General features: G+C 39.5%; 2 protein-coding genes across 7 annotated transcripts in view; both read left to right on the plus strand.

The window, feature by feature from the left end:
• The window catches only part of LPA3 (Low PSII Accumulation 3), a 333,567-nt gene that overhangs the window by 71,862 nt on the left and 242,906 nt on the right, over positions 1–18,799 (plus strand). For all 6 annotated transcript variants that reach the window (XR_016261588.1, XR_016261590.1, XR_016261589.1 and 3 more), the window contains exons 6-8: positions 3,306–3,391; positions 8,969–9,027; positions 9,156–9,258. Coding sequence is in view for 2 of the 6 variants with exons in the window: in XM_089435799.1 (XP_089291925.1) it covers positions 3,306–3,391; positions 8,969–9,027; positions 9,156–9,258 (248 nt within the window). In the remaining 4 variants the exon portion in view is untranslated. The remainder of the gene's footprint in view (positions 1–3,305; positions 3,392–8,968; positions 9,028–9,155; positions 9,259–18,799) is intronic.
• On the plus strand, positions 12,996–14,119 carry LOC149157497 (uncharacterized). The gene is made up of 2 exons (XM_089437634.1): positions 12,996–13,377; positions 13,527–14,119. The coding sequence occupies exons 1-2, from the start codon at positions 13,250–13,252 to the stop codon at positions 13,972–13,974; spliced, it is 576 nt and encodes a 191-aa protein (XP_089293760.1). The 5' UTR covers positions 12,996–13,249; the 3' UTR covers positions 13,975–14,119.

Below are 18,799 nucleotides of genomic sequence, written 5' to 3' on the forward strand. Positions count from 1 at the left end.
AAACCCTAGGACCTGGGTTTTTAACCATCCAACAATATAGCTGCCATCTTGATGCAATCCGACAATCACTAAGAAGCATTCATTAACCATTTGACATTAATGACTGGTGTTTTTGGTCAAAGTCAAACCCAGTTAGCTCCATGGGTTGACGTCAATGACAACAACATCCAACATGGGCCTTGTAAGGAAGACCCTGATAAATCATCAACTCGGCAAATACTTGAAAATTGTAAGATGCCCTCATTGACCATACACTATGCAATCTCCACATCCAATAAATCTCAACAGTAGAAGACACCCATTGCGTATTCAAAACTGGATCAAGTTGATGGTGGTGATGGATAATGGGATACAATTTATGAGAATCATAACTTACCAATGGGCACCAAAAACTTCACTCCCAATCTTGCTAAAACGCCCCCTTAATATCTATATTCATTTTGAAACAATATTCCTGTTGGATAAGACAAATAATATCCATAATAGTAGGTCTATCAAAAGAAGATAGGGCATATTCATGGGTTAAGGCACACCAGTCCTTCCAAGAGTGAACCAACATTCCTCCTTTGCCTGAAGACACTTTCCTTAAAATATAGAAAACATAGATTGTGAAAGCCTCTATCACTACTCTTTAAAAGATTTCTTTAATTGCATTGCCTGTGCCCTCACAAGTTGATCAAGCTCTTCTTTTGTTTTTGCAACTGTGATGTTATATCCTTTGCTAGAAAAAGTGAAGGTAGAAGTTGCATCACTTCTAGTTGTGAATGTTCTTGAAGCATTGACTTGACAATGCATTTTTATAAACAAACTCATAGTGCACGAGCCGTTGATCCAAGCAATGGTCACCTCTTGTACGTAGTAGGCATGTTTTGCATGCTCTCTAAGAAGGATCCAGGGATAACTTCATTGTCCACATTTCTTTGGGAAAACACTCTGTGAGATAGAGAAGAATAACAATGATCTAATTTGGGACTGGTATCTTTGAGGCCTATATCCACAGGTACAAAGATAATATGAATCATTAATCAATTCAAGAGGTGCATTTGCGCCTTCTCTTATTCTTTTTCTTTCCTTTTGCATGTAGAGAGAGATTGAAGATGAATAGATGCTTGTGAACTCATAACAAGGATCTCACCTCATAAAGTTTATGTAGAAGGCAGGTGGATAACTCTTCCAAAGAATGTAGGTCTGCTTTGATGCAGGAAGAGTTGCGAATTGTGGTAGTTGAATTATCTTCAACTTGATGTGAAATATGGGTTCTACCTGTTGAGGAAGATTTAATACTTAGGTTGCATTGTGTTCTTGGAAACAGGTGGTCTTTGATCATTGGATGTATAATCGATTGGATAGATGAGCGCAAATATTCTTGGAACACCCGCTTTAGCAAAATGCTTTTTAATTAGGGAATAAACTTGTGGACACACAAGGACCTTTCCAAACCTCAGGATAAATGTTTAAATTTGAGGGATAGACAAACTAGTCAACGTTCCAATGGGAAAATGTTAAAATTGGCAACTAGGGCCAAATTCCACTTTGGACAACTCATTTGATGGAGATGATGATTGCATTGAATTCTTCTTTTTGAGAGGACCAAAATTGATCTAAAGATCATCAAATTTGGACAAGCAGAAATTTGTTTTTGAATTTATGCCCACACGTGCACATTGTCCATGTCGGTCACATCATCATGTAGGCTCATGAAGCCATGTCACTTCACCCTCAACGACTTGTATAAATATATGTGACCTCTCACCTCATTTGGCACCTTACTCACACATTCTTCTCTCTCCTTCTCTCATTGGTTCATACAGCTATTGGGCATATCTTTTCTCTCACACGTGTGGCAAGGTGGACGAATTTTCTGGGCAGATTACAGGGCTGAAATTTCAGAGCTGTTGCAGGGTTTGACCAGTGTTGACCAAGCACTTTGACTCATCTTTTGACTACAATTTTTGTGGGATTTTTTTTTGGCAGGCTGTACTGTTTGGCACAAAAACTGAGAATTTCTGGGCACTTTGACCTGTGTTGACCGCAGAAGTTTACTTCAGTTGACCGAGTTTGACTGCTTTTTGGATGACTGTTTTAACTGCTGTTTGACCTGCTAAGGAGGACGAATTTGACTGCCTTTGACCGAGCTTCAAAGGGGATGTTTTGCTGCTGCATTGACCATCTTTGACTTTCTGGTTAGGGCTGAATTTGATTGCAGTTGACTGCAGATTTGACAGGGCTGTTTTGACTTTGATTTGGCAAGTCAATTTTGACATCTTGTACTCTCTCTCTCTCTCTGCTGAACATTTGATATAATAATAAGAAGAATTGATCTAAGGTTTTTCCACATCTTGGGGTTTTTCCTTTGAATCCGCGAAATCTGGTGTTCTCTTGTCTTCGCTTGTCTTCTGCATTTTATTGTTCATGTTCTATCTACAGTTCCTGTCAATGTGATTTATGGTTAATGTGATTGCTATTGGAAAACTAAATTGGAAATTGTCATCGGGCTGCTAAAAGAACATGAAGTAATTGTGTTAAGCATAGAACATATTATTGTTAACTAAAATTAACAGAAAGTAATACTACCACATGCATTGGTGAGAGCAGAGCTGATTTTCAAGTTGTGCCATTTAAAGGAGGATGTATGGTAGATGCCGTGCGAGTCTACGTTAGGAAACCCTGGGCTTGTGATGTTGTGTGAGGGAGAAGGAAAAATGCAACCAACAGTACCAAGTTGTTCGAGCAGGTTGCAGAGAGTCCTGGATGCAGAGGTGTGGAGCTGTTAGAAAATCGAGAAACATGGCAAAGGGCAAAGAAGGAAAACAAATTATGGAGTTATCAAAACAACCAGTGCTCTGATACCACAGTCAGCCAGGTTAATTAACTCCATGCTTTAAAGAGCCTTTCATTAAATAAATGATATATAAATACAAGTGATCTTTGGTTTCATCTTTCAAGATGTTCGAATGACTCTGTCTATCCACCTATGACTCTTCATATTCCTCTTAAATTAATATTTGAAAAAATAATGACAATTTACCATAATCCCAAGGGTTAGGTATCTAACATTTAGAAATACAATGATATATCTTTGTGCTAAGCACCATGAACCAAATTTTGACAAAATTTAGTTTAATATTATAAACTAATTATTTTTCTTAGTCCTCATCATTTTAGTTTCTCATCGATTAGACAACAATTTAACCATTTTCCATTTGGCAACGTCCATTTTTAAGGTAGAATGTTGTCATGTTACAAATAAAACACTCATTGTACAGGAATGCACTTATTTCATATTCTTCTTTTTATTGTGGTAGGTAAATGGGAGTCAACAGAGGAGCCATCATTATTTATTTTTGTAAATTGTAGCACTCGTGAGTTGTCCGAAGTTGAAAAATATGTGGTATGTTCTTTTACTCAACCGAATTCTATTATATTATCAAATTATTAGCTTGTTTCTTGACAACTTTTCAAGCTTCTTATAGCTTAATTTCTATATAGCTTGACATAATAATCAGTTTAAACCTTGTGCTAACAGTAACAATAATCCAATTGAAATAGCAGAGTATGGTACAACTGGTGAAACCTTTTAAAGCAACCTGCATAACCTCCTTATTCTTTTGTACTGTGATACTATAAATAGTCTACGACTCTTCTTGTATCTAGTTCTCAAACAAAATGCTTTCTTGTGTGCAGAGCATATCGAGTCAGGAATTACATGAAGCATTAACAACATTCTTTTTAAACATAATGTGGGACAAAATACTTGCAGGAGAGATGTAAACATTCATTGTCATATTTTATGAGATGTATTTAGAGTACAGTTATGGCCAGTGAGTGCCAGAGGGATTCAGCTCTGTGCTTCCCTAGTGGCTTATAAGAGTATTTCTGAAGAAATTATTGTTGAGTATAAATTGCCATGTTCTTTCTACCTGCTTTCCTGTGCCTAAATTCTCATCTAAATCTATGAGACATTGTTCTCTGAAATGTTCCCTTTCCCAAGTTTATAGATAAGAGCCTTTTAAGTTTTAGGGTCTTGTGATCAAAGGCCATATCTGGCAGTTGCAGCAGTTTTGCATCCCTCTTCAATGATCTTGGTTGTTGCCCTCAATCTTAGTGATTTGTCCAGGAATATTGTAGATGATCAAGGAAAGATTACAATGAAAATGAGTTTGATCTGACAGGTTGCTTGCGTGTCCTTTTTAATGGGAATGTGTTAAATTTCAGATTATAGTAAGCAGCTCTGCACTAAAACTATGGCAAAACTCTGAGCACTAGGCCTGAAAACACATCACCCTCATCAATCTTCTATTAATTGAAAGAAGGAAAGATTCCAATGCAAAAGCTCAAAATATTTAACTCTTTCACATTCCCATAAACACCCTGGATTTTTTTATAGAAGATGGCTAGGGTTTACTAGCAATGATTACCATCCTAGTGGTGTACTTAGCATGAGAGCTAATCTACCCAGATTAGTGCTATTCCTGCATGAGATGATGCCTAGAATAGAGCACCTGTTACCCCTCTTTCAGCAGGGGTACTCCAGAGCTTTTGGGCTTTGCCATATAAGCCCAAAGGATGTGCCTTGTATCCCTGTAAAGCCATGCGGGTGTGTGTTATCTTGTGAAAGTGACTCTTAGATCCTCATTGGTGTGGGATGGCCATGGTTACTCCTGGTTTTGTTTATTTCATGGTATGTGTGCTGTTGTTGCATTGTGTAATATTCCTAATGGAAATATTAAGTGATAACAGAAGCAAAATATGAACGTGCAACCAAAAATTTTGACACAAATGCAAAATATCAGATTACACCAGAAATTGCACCAAAACACTCATCCATTTTATTAATCTGAGCAGAATGGAGTACAAACAGATAGGAATAGAGAAACCTGGGCTTGCTACAACAAGTAAGGAAAAACCAAGGTGATAATAATGATGCCCAAGCGATGGAAAAGCTCCAATTTTTGCATTAACCCAGTGATTTTTGAATGCTGCTGCCAGATGGGAAATGGGAAATCTGCCCTCAAGTGGGAAATTCGTCGTCCAACTGGGCCTGCGCAGGCTCTGCATCACCCTGATGCTGCTTGCCGCACGTGTTGCTTGAATCAACTGCCAGTCTAGCTGTCCTACCTGTTGCTGACTGGGAAAATGGTTTTCCTGCCCTCTGGAACCTTTGCTCGACCTTTGGAACTGAAAACGTCTTCCTTCCACAACAAATCGAACTTCCCTTTGAAGCGTCTGCGTTGCCTCTGCGCAACTTCGTGGAGAAATTTCGGCCTTTCTCTGCAATGCACTCGCAGAATCTGGAAATCTTCCTCCCGCTTCACTGTCTCTGCCCCTCTCTGCTTTTGTTTCCTTACCGAAGCTCGAAGTCTTCCAACACTGCTGGTTTTATGAAAAATCGAATTCTCTAAGGAAATCGAACTCTCTGTGGTTCTCATAAGTGTGTCTCCATCTACCCATCGAATTCTTATAATCTTCTCTTGGACCTCCAACGACCAAGATTAAAACTTAATCAAGGGCTAAGATCATATCGGAGCCGATCCATGTGAGTTTCTAGATAATTCACACCTTATCTCAATTAATTCTGATTAATTAACCAATTTTCCTAAGTTTAGACTTAGGAAACATTAAAAAAAGGCTAATAATCTAATTGAGACACTTCTAGGCGGAATTTCTAGAAACGATTTATGGGTTATGGAGATCTCTTGTGGTTTAGCCTCTCCACAAAGTTTCAAGGCTAGAACGCCTCTGATGCTACAAAAACTAATATCAATGTACTTGTAAAACTGAGAAATAGAGAGCCAAGAACTCAATATACAAAAAAACCCCAGAAACCCCAAAACCCCGATAGCTATACAAAAATAAAAGGTTAGTATTTAAAAATACAAGGGTTAGTGGAAAAATAATTTTACAAATATTTACAAAATAAACTTTGCTCTCATTAGCATACTGGAACTTTATGGCACAAGTAAATAAATTTGAAGATAATTAGAAAATATCTCTGTTACACGGGAACTGCTTCCTAGAGGTGGGAAACTCGTTCCAGTGGTTCCCGCGCTCCCGGAAGCTTTGGAACTGTATGGGAACATTGCCTTTTCAGTGGGAGCTGCAATGGGAGTTTGGGAAAGTTCCGGGAGCTTTGAAGACTATTTTTTTGGAGTTCCGCGTTCCCTGGGGTTGGGGAATACAAAGCATGTAAACAAATATGTTGAACTGCCCACAAAACATGAGCCTTTGTTGAAACCTTCGCAGTAAGAAAGGCCAAAGACATCCTTAACACCGATATCCTTAATTGAGAAACTGAAGCAATCTCTTGATGGGTTAAGGAAGCGTGTGACACCTCAATGTAAGGGCGATATCTGAGATGTCATGCTGATGAGTATTTATTTTGTTGTTTATGTATATGTATCACAGAAGATTGTGTGCATATTGTATGTGGCAGTGAATGCTTAACCATTAGAGTTTCTATTCTTTTTCTCATAAGAATAACTAGAAAAACATAGGTAAAATTGTTCCTTTGTATTTTTAAGGCAGACTGTTTCAAATACTGGTCATGTCTCAAAAAACTGATAATGAACTTGACATTTTAATATTCTATATATATAAATGGGAGAGACTCAGGGAGAGAGACACCCAGAGAATGTATTTATATATAAGAGAAATTATATATTTAAATTGATTTTAATATTTTGATTTAATATTAATTTTGATTATTATATAATTATATATTTTTTATTATTATATAATATTATCGTGCCCGATTAGCCGTTTCCTGTAAATTTTGGGGAAACCTCTAGCCATTCCTGACACCTGTACCCAAGTTCCCAACGTTCCCACTTTCCAGAAACTCATGCAACATAGGAAAATATATATATATTTTTTAATTTTTGCAAAGCCCTCATGCATAAAATTTTCGTTAGATCAAGACTTCGAACCAAACAAGGGTGTGATCCCCTCATACTCTGTGTACTAGGAGGCCAAGGGATAGAGCAACTTGTAAGTGAATGCACTTTGAATGATAGATTATTAAATAAAAGGGGTTTGATCCACATAAGAGATCTATAAATCTGAAGATACCTGATAGACTTCGCTAGATCTAGAATGCTTACTCTTGCCCAACACCTAAAGCAAGATACCTGTGCTAATAGATATTTCTACTACAGGCAATTGAAATAATAATCAACGTTATAATAGTTCAAAGCATATGAATAAATCATGCAATACATACTACAAATTAGCAAGCGAGAGACACCTTGAATTGAAGCCCAAAGAATTTTTATTAAGTGCAAAGAAATTCCAGCAGAGCCTTGCTTAGTACATCAGATAATCATTACATCATCCAGATAATCATTACATCATCCGAAGATGAAATGAGGAGCTTGATAGCTTCCTTAAATAGAAAATGTGAGAAGAAAACCCCTCCAAGTGGAAAATAACGACTAGTTAGGTTGATCCTTGTCAAAATAATCTCATCCATCGATCTTCATTTGAAATAACTTGATCTTTTCTGTTGATTGAATTTTATTCTTTTTATTTTGAGGAAAAAATCGAATCTCTTAAAATCCCTTTTTTCCTAGTCCAACAAATAATTTTTTGGACTTTTATCCTCAAAAATTTCACTTTGACTTAACCACCAAGGTCCAAGGGGTCTGCTTCAGCTCTGCATCAACTCTTCTGCCCACTACGTCAACTTTCCTGTCTGTTCCGATAGTTCCCTGGCAGTTCTGGCTTTTTGCATGGAAGGCAACTTTCTCCTATGCACTGGTCCTTCTGGCTCTGTGTTAAGGTTGCGTGGGCCTAGACTGGCCTAGTGTCAGTCCTCCTGGCTACTGCGCTGCGTCCACAAGCTTCTCTCTGCCTCTCTGTCAGTATTCCCGAACTATCCCTACCCTTCTGCTGCAAGATCTCCCCAATCGATTTTCCTCTTGAGAACTTCTCACCTCAAAAAATCGATTTCCTCAATCTCTCTATGTTTTTGTAAATGAACCCCAAGCCTCCTCCTTATACTTTTCCTGTTGAGACTTCAACGGCCGAGATTAAGTCTCTAATCAAGGGCTAAGATTAAAACATGACTTGTTCCGCGTTCTAGATCATTATCACCCATATTTTGATTAATACCCATTAATATTTTAATTTTTCTATGTTTAGACTTAGGAACCCCATTAAAAATATTAATTATTTTAATAAAATACAATCCGGGTAGAATTTCACCAAACGGTTTTTGGGTTCTTTAGAACTCATGCGCCTTAGCCTCTCCATCAATTTTCAAGGCTAGAGCACATTCGATGCTACCAAAAAATAACACCATTTAGCGATTTGATTGAGTCTACAGTGGTGTACATACCCTACCCACATCTAGACATGATCCTATGACCTCTAAGAAGGAAAACATGATTTTTAACCATCAAACACTCAAACTGTATAATGCAGGCATTCTGTATCTGCAACTACCTAGTATAATTGAATGTTTTAACTCTTTCACTTTATTGTGTTTCTAGTATTTGAATGATAGTAATCAAAAGCATATGTTCTTTTGTTTAAAGTTTTCTATGTTTTGTGTAGTTTGTAAATGTTAATAGTTGCAAGCTTGGATGCTGGTTCTCATTAATCTTCTTTGAATGATTGAGAGTAGATATAAAGTCATGCTTGGGCTGTTTGAAGTACTTCAGTTACTCCTTTTCTTCTCTTCTAAGAAGATATGGAGAATAATATATACAGGCTACTTCTTTTGTAGATGTAAACTATATATCTATGTTCAACGAGTATATAATATATCTTCCGTTTGTTTAATTCCAAGAAAATCATTTAAAAAATGATATTCCTTTTAAATGTGGTGTTTGTAAGCGAAAAAGAGTTAAATTGTTATCATATATTCTTTATACCATTCCAAAACAGGTTGGTTTGTGGTAACTTTGTAATGTTGTTTTGCTTTGTAAAAAGTTTTATATTCTCTCTAAATTGTGGTTTGCTACCTTAGGAAACATTCGCAACATCAACTCCAGCTCTTCTTTTCAACTTGGAGCTTGAGACACTGCGGCAAGTTCCTTTCAGCAGAAACTTGGGGGAAATAAATGGAGAATTACTTCATTTGCTTTTGTATTTGAAATAAGGATGATATTTGACACAACGTCTGCAAAACTGGAATAAAACCATGGCTTTTGCAGGTCTGACTTGGGTCTTTTTGGATTTCCTTCAAAGGACGTTCAATATCGATTTCTTTCTCAGTTTCTACCCGTTTACTACATTCGAACTCGAGACTACTCAAAGGTGAAGTTAATACACCACTTTCTTATACCATTCATTTATGCTTCTACATTTGTGCTCTTAATAGAGGTCTAAGAACTATAAACAATATGGCTGTAACTATAACAAACACTAAAAATCTGTCTACAGTTTACCAACACATAATCTTATGACAATTGCAATTTTTGTTCAAGAATATTATTTGGGTTCAAAATAAAGTAGTTTTCTGAAAATAAGAGTTATGATAGTCAGTTATATAATGAAATAAGTAATGATAACAATATAACTTCAGATAATATTGTCATTACATTCATATTAGCCCTATAAAGTTGAGAATCAAGATTGTAGTAGACCCCTATCGTGGCAGTTTACTTCCAAACAGAATAGAAGGTCTACATTGTAATGATCCTAAATAGGAAATACAAGTGATAACAGCGAATATTATATGCAGCAAAATACAAAAACGAAATATTCACCAAGCACCCACAGAAAAACTGCAAATGAAGAACTTCTGAGCCATTTTATTATATTTTTTGTGAGCCAAATACAATAGATAGTGGAATGATGCACCTGGGCTTGTCTCAATGGACAAGTAGGACCAAACCCAAGTAGGAAAATGGCTGAGCTGAAGGCTGCCCAGCCGCTGCACCAATCTTCACTGCGCTGCCTCAGAGAACTGTTGCACTGCTGAATTTCGAATGGCTAGAAAGTGCACTAAAACCACCCAGAAATTTACATGCTTTTAACCCCGGACTCCTTGGCCAAAACCCAGAAAAACCCAGAAGGGAATTTGGCTGGTTCTGACTTTTGTTTTTCGACCCCCTTGGAGCTTCACCCAAGCTATGGTTGCCAGATCTGCTTTAAACTGCCTGCAAATCCCTCAGCAAACTCCTCCAAAATGCTGGGTTCACCCCTGCTATTGAACTCCTAACTTCCCGGATGAACTCTTGGCTTAGACCAACTGCTCCCAAACACCACGAAATTCTGCTCACTGGCCTCTACGTTGTCCCTCTGCCCATAAATGCGAATTGCTGGTATGCTGGCTCAGGTAGCTGAAAGCCTCAGCGAGAATGCCTCTCCAATGCTGCGAACTCAGCTCCCTGACCTCTCGACAAGCAATGAGATCCCTGCTGGTCTCAAACTCCCTCTGCGTGATTCTTGGCTGCTCAGAAATACGCACTCCCCTCTCTACGCTGGTTATTGATGTGTGTTGCTACCCCGGAACTCCTGAAAACTCCTGTAGAACAACCTCCCTAGGGCGGGCACGGATGGTCCCCCGAAGTAGAGGTTGAATTTTCTGCGTGAGAGACTCGTGGCTAAACAGCCAGTAGACTCGCTAAACAATAGAGTGAACATATGTGTGTTTGTTTGCAAATGCCAAAGATCCTAAAATGAGATATGATCAGTGTTGTTAAAAGCGCGATTTAATCGCGCTTTTTTCAAAAACGCGATTTAATCGCGCTTTTTTCAAAAACGCGATTTAATCGCGCTTTTTTCAAAAACGCGATTTAATCGCGCTTTTTTCAAAAACGCGATTTAATCGCGCTTTTTTCAAAAACGCGTGTTTTTTATGGGTAAAAAGCGGCACTTTTTTGGCGCTTTTTTCCGAAAAAAGCGCGATTTTTTGAAAAAAACGTGCTTTTTTTCGAAAAAAGCACGATTTTTTCGCAAAAAAGCGCGGGGGGGCGGCGACAGCGGGTTTTATAATGAGAATTCCATTTTTTTTTGTTCATTTGCATTGTGGGTGTGCGTAGGAGGAGGAGAAGGTGTTGGAGAGAGGAGCTGGAGGGTTTGTGAGGAAATCTAAGGGATTGTAGGACAAATTCAAGAGGAGGCCACCAATTTCTCCATAAAAACGGTATGTAGATTAATTTTTTTTTTGTTTTCCTTGTTTAAAAACATTGTTTTTCATTGTTTTTGGTTGGGAAACTTCATATGGGCACCATTTTCCTTTTGTTTTCATTGTTTTTAAAGAATTTTTTGTATTTTTTCATTGATTTGGGATGGGTAAATTGGTATGACTATGGGAACCAATTTTTTATTTTTTATTTTTCATTTTTTTTAAACATTGTTTATGTTTTTTCATTGTTTTTGGCATTTGCCATTTGGTTGGGTAACTTGGGTTTGGAACTTTGGATTCTGGAAATTTGTAACTTGTAATATTGTAAATGCTAAATTGTAATCCTAAATTCCTATTTCCTAATCCTTGTTTTCCCATAGGTTTGCAAATTCAAAATTCAAAAACAAACATGCCAAGGAAATTGGATCCTTTTTGGGAATATGGTGAACCTAAAGCTTCGAATGATAGACAAAACTTGAATTGCAAGTTGTGTGGAAAGGACATACGCGGGGGGGTGTACAGGTTGAAGTTTCACCTTGCACAAATCCCTGGACATGATGTGGGGCCCTGTATAAATACAAATCCTGAACTTATCCAAAGAGCCATGAGAGCATTGGGAGAATTAGAGCACACTAGAGGCCAAAGAAGAACTCAAAAGGCAACTAAAAAGGTCAGCGGAAGGAAGTGGGCCAAGTGGCACTGGTTCTACTGCAACATCAGTCAATCCGGTAGCTGCATCATCATTTTTTGTTCCTCGAACCACACCTGGTTCACAACCATCTATCGGTTCAATGCTAAAAAGAACTGAAAAAGAACAAGCTGACAGGTTGATGGCAAAATTTCTCCTCTGGAGTGATATTCCTTTCAGCATTGTAAGGAATAATCCATTTTTCCAACCTACTGTTGATGCTATTGCCAGTGTTGGCCCGGGGTACAAAATCCCTTCTTATCATGATTTCAGAGGCCGGATTCTTCAAGATGAAAAGCGTGACTGCACCCAAAGATTGGAGGATTTTAGGGCATCATGGGCACAAACAGGATGCACTGTTATGTCAGATGGTTGGACTGACCAAAAGGGGAGAACCCTTATAAGCTTCTTGGTTAGTTGTCCCAAGGGGACCATGTTTATCAAATCTGTTGATGCATCTCATCAAATCAAAGATGCAAGAACTTTATTTGATTTGCTGGATGTGTTTAGTTTGGAGGTGGGTGAACAACATGTTGTCCAAGTCATAACGGACAATGTTGCAAATTATGTTGCTGCTGGTAGAATGCTTATGGACAGGCATCCTACTTTATTTTGGACACCTTGTGCTGCCCATTGTATTGATTTGATGTTAGAGGACATAGGGAAAATTCCCTTTGTCAAAGATATTGTTGACTCATCAAAAAGCATCACAAAATTTATATATAATCATACATCTGTGCTTAGCTTGATGAGAAGATTCACCAACAACAAAGAGTTGGTGCGCCCTGCCATTACACGGTTTGCCACGAGTTTCATATCTCTTCAATCCCTCGTGAATTCTATGTGGGATGTGAAGAGAATGTTTCTTTCAGAGGAGTGGCGTGCTATGTCAATGAGCCGCAAACCAGAAGGATACCAGGAAGACTTCTGGGCGGGAGTGCAGGAGGTGTGCGCGGTTACTGAACCTTTGGTAAAGGTTCTTCGGTTGGTTGATGGTGAGAAGCCCGCAATGGGCTATTTGTATGAAGCCATGGACAGGGCCAAAGAAGCCATTCGGGCCTACTATGATGATAAGGGAGATGATGGGTTTCAGAAACAACTCCTTCTATGGGGAGTGATTGATGAGCGATGGAACAACACACTCCATCGTCCCATTCATGCTGCTGGGCTTTTCCTGAACCCTGCATTTTCTTATGCATGTGGGTTTGATTTTGATGCTGAGATCATGGATGGATTCTTATCCTGTATCCAGAAGATGGTGCGATCTCCAGAACAACGTATAGAGATCTCTAAACAAATTGAGACATATAAGATGGCAGGTGGCACATTTGGCTTTGAGATGGCTGTCACTGATAGGACGATTAAAATGCCAGGTATTTTTTAGTTTGTAACTTTGTTTCAAATTTCATTGTCTCTTCAAATTCCATTTTTTTCTTATGTTTATTTAAAATTTTATTTGTAATTTTGTTGTAGATGCATGGTGGAAGATGTATGGTGGCAGAGTACCCCTTTTGCAAAAGCTTGTCGTACGCATCCTCAGCCAAACATGCAGCTCCTCAGGATGTGAGCGCAACTGGAGTGTATTTGAAAAAATACACAACAAGAAGCGCAACAGGTTAACACTTAAACATTTAAAATATTGCAAATTTCCAAATAAATTTTTGAATTCATTAAACAATATATATATATATATATATATATATATATATATATTTCTTTTTTATAATATTAATTATTAATTATTATTTCATGATCTTTGTACAGGTTGGAGTCCCAGCGACTTAATGACATGGTCTATGTCTACTACAATCTTCGATTGTGGGTGAGGCAACTTGAGAGGACACCTGATGTGGATGCCATCTCATTGGATGGGATTGACACCACTGCTGCATGGAGGGTTGAGGCCGAGAGGCCTCTCATGGATTCTGCTGATGATTGGTTAGTGCAGGATGTAGTGGAGGGGGAGGAGGAGCAGGAGGAGGAGGAGGAGGAGGAGGAGCAGGAGGAGGAGGTGACACCGCCTACCCGGGCTACCACTAGGACCAGTAGAGGACATGGTCTACCTCCTGTAGCTCATACTTCTAGTTCTTCAGCTTCTAGAGCACATCAGACTCCACTGCCATTTCCACCAGCACAGGCACCAGCATCTACATCTAGAGGGAAAGAGAAAGCTGTGACATTTTCTCGCAAGAGGGGCAGAGGAAATCAATAGGATTAGACTTTCATTTTATTGTATATGAGTCTATGACATTATGACATGATGAGATACATTATCATATTTTTTGTTGATATTTTGAGGCTGAGCTGGGACTCAGGAGTCAGGACTTACTATTCAGGACATGATTCAATGTTATGTGTGATTTTAGTGCTAGAAATGATATTAAACATCTTATATATTAGTTTTTTTATCATATTTATGTGTCAATGTATTTATTTTATGTTGTAGATGGTTTAGATATTAAAAAAATTGAAAAAAATTGAAAAAAAATGAATATTTTTGTACCAAACGTTTTTTTCCCGCTTTTTTCCCGATTTTTCCGCTTCATTCCCGGCGCCGATTTAATCCCGCTCGCGCTTTTCACAACATTGGATATGATCTCTCCTTATATTTCCTTGGGTCTCCTTAGCCTCATGTGGGCCCCTCCATCCATCCATTCAATTTCCCTCCAAGCATATCGAATGGCTAGTTCGAATTCCTCATGTGGGTGGCCCCCACATTCCACTAGTTGCTAAATAAAGTCGAATTAGCCCCAAAGTCCCTAAGTCAAAGTGTGGGGCCCTCTTCCTAAGTAAAAAATGTGCCAAAATTGTGAAGCTGCACCTTGTTACTAATTTTTTTGAGAAGGGACATGACAATCCTCCCCTCCCAAATTTTGCTTGCCCTCAAGCAACCTCAAAGTTGGGTGCTCCAATATGTGCTCACCTTCCCTGGTGGCATCCTCATCTGACAAGTTTTTCCAATGCACAAAGAACTTCTGCTCCTCAACTGCGAGTTCGAGCAATGATGAATCATGGGCTGCCTAGAGTCTTTGGTGCTCCTAGCCACTGCAACTGCCTCCCTGACACTCTTCGGCACCATTCGACACTAGTCCATCCTGCTATGTTTGATCTGGGCTCCTGTAGCAAGGAATTGATTCGAGAGGTGGGTTCCTCAAGGATTCTGCCCATCTGTAGCTCTTTCGAACTACAACTCCAAATCTTCCCACCTCCCTCCTGGAGGTATCTCGGCTGTCATGGCGAACTCCTCCTCCTCGATCTTCACAGGTGCAGCCTTCGAATCGTGCTTCTCATCTTTGTCTTTCTTTCTGGGAGAACACTGTGTTGTGTAGTGACCCATCTCACCACACCTGAAGCACTTTATCTTTGAGACGTTCTTCTTATGTCTCCGTTGCCCCTATTGCTCCTTCGATGCAAGCGCTGCATTATCCTCCTCTTCCTTGGGCTTTGACCCACTGTTGCTGTTTTCGTCAAGCTTACACTTGACTAAGTCTCTCCTTAGCTCCTCTTGCTTGAGAGCTACCCACATCTCATCCCAATTCGGAAAAGTCGCCTTGCCCAGGATACTCTGGACAAAGGCTTGCCACTCATCCAAGACAAAATTGAGGGCCAATCTAACCAACTCAGAATATTGAGGTGTAGACCCCACAACTGATAACTCATCTTGGGTCTCCTGAAGCTTCGTGAGGAATGGATCCACACGCTCTCGCTTCTGCATTTGAGCAGATCTCAGTTCTGATTAAAGGTACATCTTCCGCTGTTCGGAAGATCCCAGATACAGTGTAGACAACGCATCCCACATCTCCTTAGCAACCCCTCTGCTAGCGATGTGACAGACCACATGATCCTTCACTCCATCGAGGATCATACGCTTTGCCTTCACCATTTTTGCCCTATATTTCTTCAATGGATCTGCATTTTCCGGCACAACGACCACACTGTCGACATATGTGTTGAGGGCACGCTCATCTAGAAGGAATGACATCCTTGCCTTCCAGATGACATAGTTGGATGCTCCGCCCAATCTATCCTGTTCCCTCAAGCCACTGGTTGCCATCTCTGCCACTGAAAAATGTTGAAAATCTCCTCTTTGGTTCTTACTGCTACTGCTCAACCAATAAGAAAGCAGACTTCTTGGCGGGAAGTGTTACTGAAGAAAAGTTCCATCACTGTGCTTCTCTTCTCTTCTGATGTTTTTTTGCCCAGCAAAACGACCTGCAGAAAAACTGCGTCCCACCAGCTCTTCCTCACGCTGAGGCTTCAACGCTGCTCGTTGTGCCACGACAACATTTTGATTTGGAAGCCCTTCTCTTTGTTGACTCACTCAGAGAGAGACTACCTCGAAAATCAGCCCTCCAGCTAGGATGACACAAACCCTATGGGGTTTCAAATTGCTGCCTTCCGTAGCTATTTTGATCTCCCTCTTCTGCTCAGCGCTGCGTTCTCTGGTAATGTTCTTCTTGCTTCACCTACACTACCTCTGATACCATGTGAAAATTTTGTAAACTGGAATCCCTACTACAACAACTGATTAAACTTCTCCTGTTTGTTAATTACTGAAACAAATTATTTACTACTTCCTACAACAAATATCGAAGCTAATACACTGTAGCCTACACCAATTAAATAATATGTCCAAAACAAGAACAAAACAATAGAGAAAGATATAACACAAATGACACAGTATTTGTTGGACGAATGTCCCTGGAAAAACCCAATGCGAGAAAACCAGTGCAACAGCTCTAAGGGTTTTTATTATTATGTAGCAGTTTTCTGAATACAACTTTGGATGCCCTCTTGGCAACCCAGTTACAGAGAAATACAACTGGCAAAAGAAATTTGTGAGATTACCTCACTCTACCTGGAAAGTCCTCGCTGATCTGGTAGTTGAACCAACATGTCCCCGATTATTTCTGCGCTGCTTCTGCGTGAGCCTTGCGTCAGCCTCTAAGGCTCTGCGTCAGCTCTGCGCTTGGTTGATTTGCTCTCTCGGAGCTCTGACGTCAACCCTCCCAGCTCAGACGTCAAACCCCAGCAAATTTTCAGACTTCTGCTGAGAGGATTGTGCTGGCTCTGCGTGATCCCTTCTGGCTTAGCGTCAACCCCTCCTGGGTCCTGTGTTGCCTCCTTCTGGTGTCTCTCTGCCTCTCTATTGCGTATCTTGGATCAGGAGAAGACTCTCCAACCAAATTATCCCTGCCCCTCACTGCACAAGCTCACTATTGATATTCTCCCGGCAACTGCTCTGCTTCAGAAAATCGAACTTCTGAACTCTGTGTGTGTGTGTTTCCAAATGACCCTCAAGCCTCCTTAAATAATCTCCTCATTGACATTCAACGACCCAGATTAGAAGCTAATTAATGGCTAAGATCATTTCTGATTGATCCTCGTCTTCTTCTAGAAGTTACACCCAGTAGATTAATACCTTTTAATTATTTTATTTTTCTAAGTTTAGACTTAGTGTCCCATTAAGAATAATTAATTGTTTTAATAAAAAAAAATTTGGGTGGAATTTCTCAAAATTTGAGACTTAGAGCACATACGATGCTACCATAAATCAAGAGTCCATAGTTTGTAAGCTCTTTTACTCGATTTCTTTGATGACTTGTTGTACGAAAAGGCTAGGGGACACATTGGATCTTATGCAGGATTGCAGATGGTCTCCATTTTGGGTTTGGTCTCCCTATACGGGGTTCTAGCCCCTAAAGGGCTACATTGGCACATGTAGGGTGTGTGTTGAGAGCCACGGGCCTCCACAACAGTAGACAACACTCCATGGATCCCCAGAGATGTTCAAAGATTGCTCGACATTCACCTTTTGGACGAGGAAGATGCACCTGGTGCACCTTTTACCAGCCAACCCCACAGTGGTACCATGCACTTGGTAGATGACCCAGGACTTGTATGCTGATTTGGCATCACTTACACCATCATTTGAGCTCTTACAGATGGTCTACAAGCACCTTCGACTTACTTGGAGACCCATGAGGTCACTTGTGTGCCCTCACACCCATTGGGAGTGCCACTGGTTTATTGTGTGGAGAACAAGGGGCCAACCCCTCGTCCATTACTTTTGGGAGTCCTATTCATCATTATGGCACTTATGGAATTCATCAGGCTTCTCAGAGAGCCCAACCACATGTATTAGTGATCATTGACCTCTTGAGAGGCTTGTTATTTTGTTTATGAGCTAGTTTGGTGGGCTTGTCACCAAAGGTTAGTTATTTGTACATTATTTTTATTTTATGGGCTAATGTAGGCTCAAATAGCTAAATCGAACTCATTAGGAGTGTATAAATACAAATGATGAATGTTCATTTCTCATCATCGCTTGGTTTGGACTTATATCTCTCTTGAGATTTTTGCTATTCCTTCTTGGGGGACAAAATTTTTGGAGCATGGATGAATTTTGATGTATGGATTATCTTTTCTTGTCTTGGAGCTTCATGATTGGCAAGTTTATTGGTGGTTGGATATATTCTCTTACATGTAAGTACAAATTTAATGCTATTATTCTTTTACTTTGTCACATGCATTTAAAATGAGATTTTCGCTATACTAGGGCTAGTTGCTGCATGCATTTATTGCGAAATTGTGGAATGATGTTTCTATATAGCATATCTCTATGCATGGGCCATGTATGTTGAATGAATTTTTCTAGGGATAATTCTATGATCAAATTTATCTTCACAAGCCACATCACCTTGCAAATGAAGTATAAAAGCTTTTAAGGTCACTCTCCTTTTCCCTAGATGACAAGCAAAGTTGATCTTAGAACCTCCTTGACCTAAAAATGAAGTCTATCTTCATATTCTTCCTGACTCCAATCTCCCCAAGGGATTAGGCATTGGTCTACCATATGGTGATCACTCAAAGAAACATTTTTCTTCAACTCTCCTTTATTCTAGGTCTAGCCACATTAGGGCTCCTAGGGCATCATTTTCCCGACAAACCACCCATAAGAAAAATTCGATCTCTTGGCCTCTACTGCGCTGGTGTGTCTCCTAGGCCTTCTCCAAATTTGAGGAAATTTCGACGGT

The sequence above is a fragment of the Pinus tabuliformis genome, chromosome 5_2, assembly GCF_031772625.1.
Source record: "Pinus tabuliformis cultivar Carrire ecotype Pingquan chromosome 5_2, CPIR1, whole genome shotgun sequence".
In the NCBI taxonomy this organism is placed as follows: domain Eukaryota; kingdom Viridiplantae; phylum Streptophyta; class Pinopsida; order Pinales; family Pinaceae; genus Pinus; species Pinus tabuliformis.

Coding starts and splice junctions, on each gene's coding strand:
- LOC149157497 (XM_089437634.1), top strand. CDS start 13,250: ATGTATGGTGGCAGAGTACCCCTTTTGCAAAAGCTTGTCGTACGCATC. Junction 13,378..13,526: donor CACAACAAGAAGCGCAACAG/GTTAACACTTAA, acceptor ATCTTTGTACAG/GTTGGAGTCCCAGCGACTTA.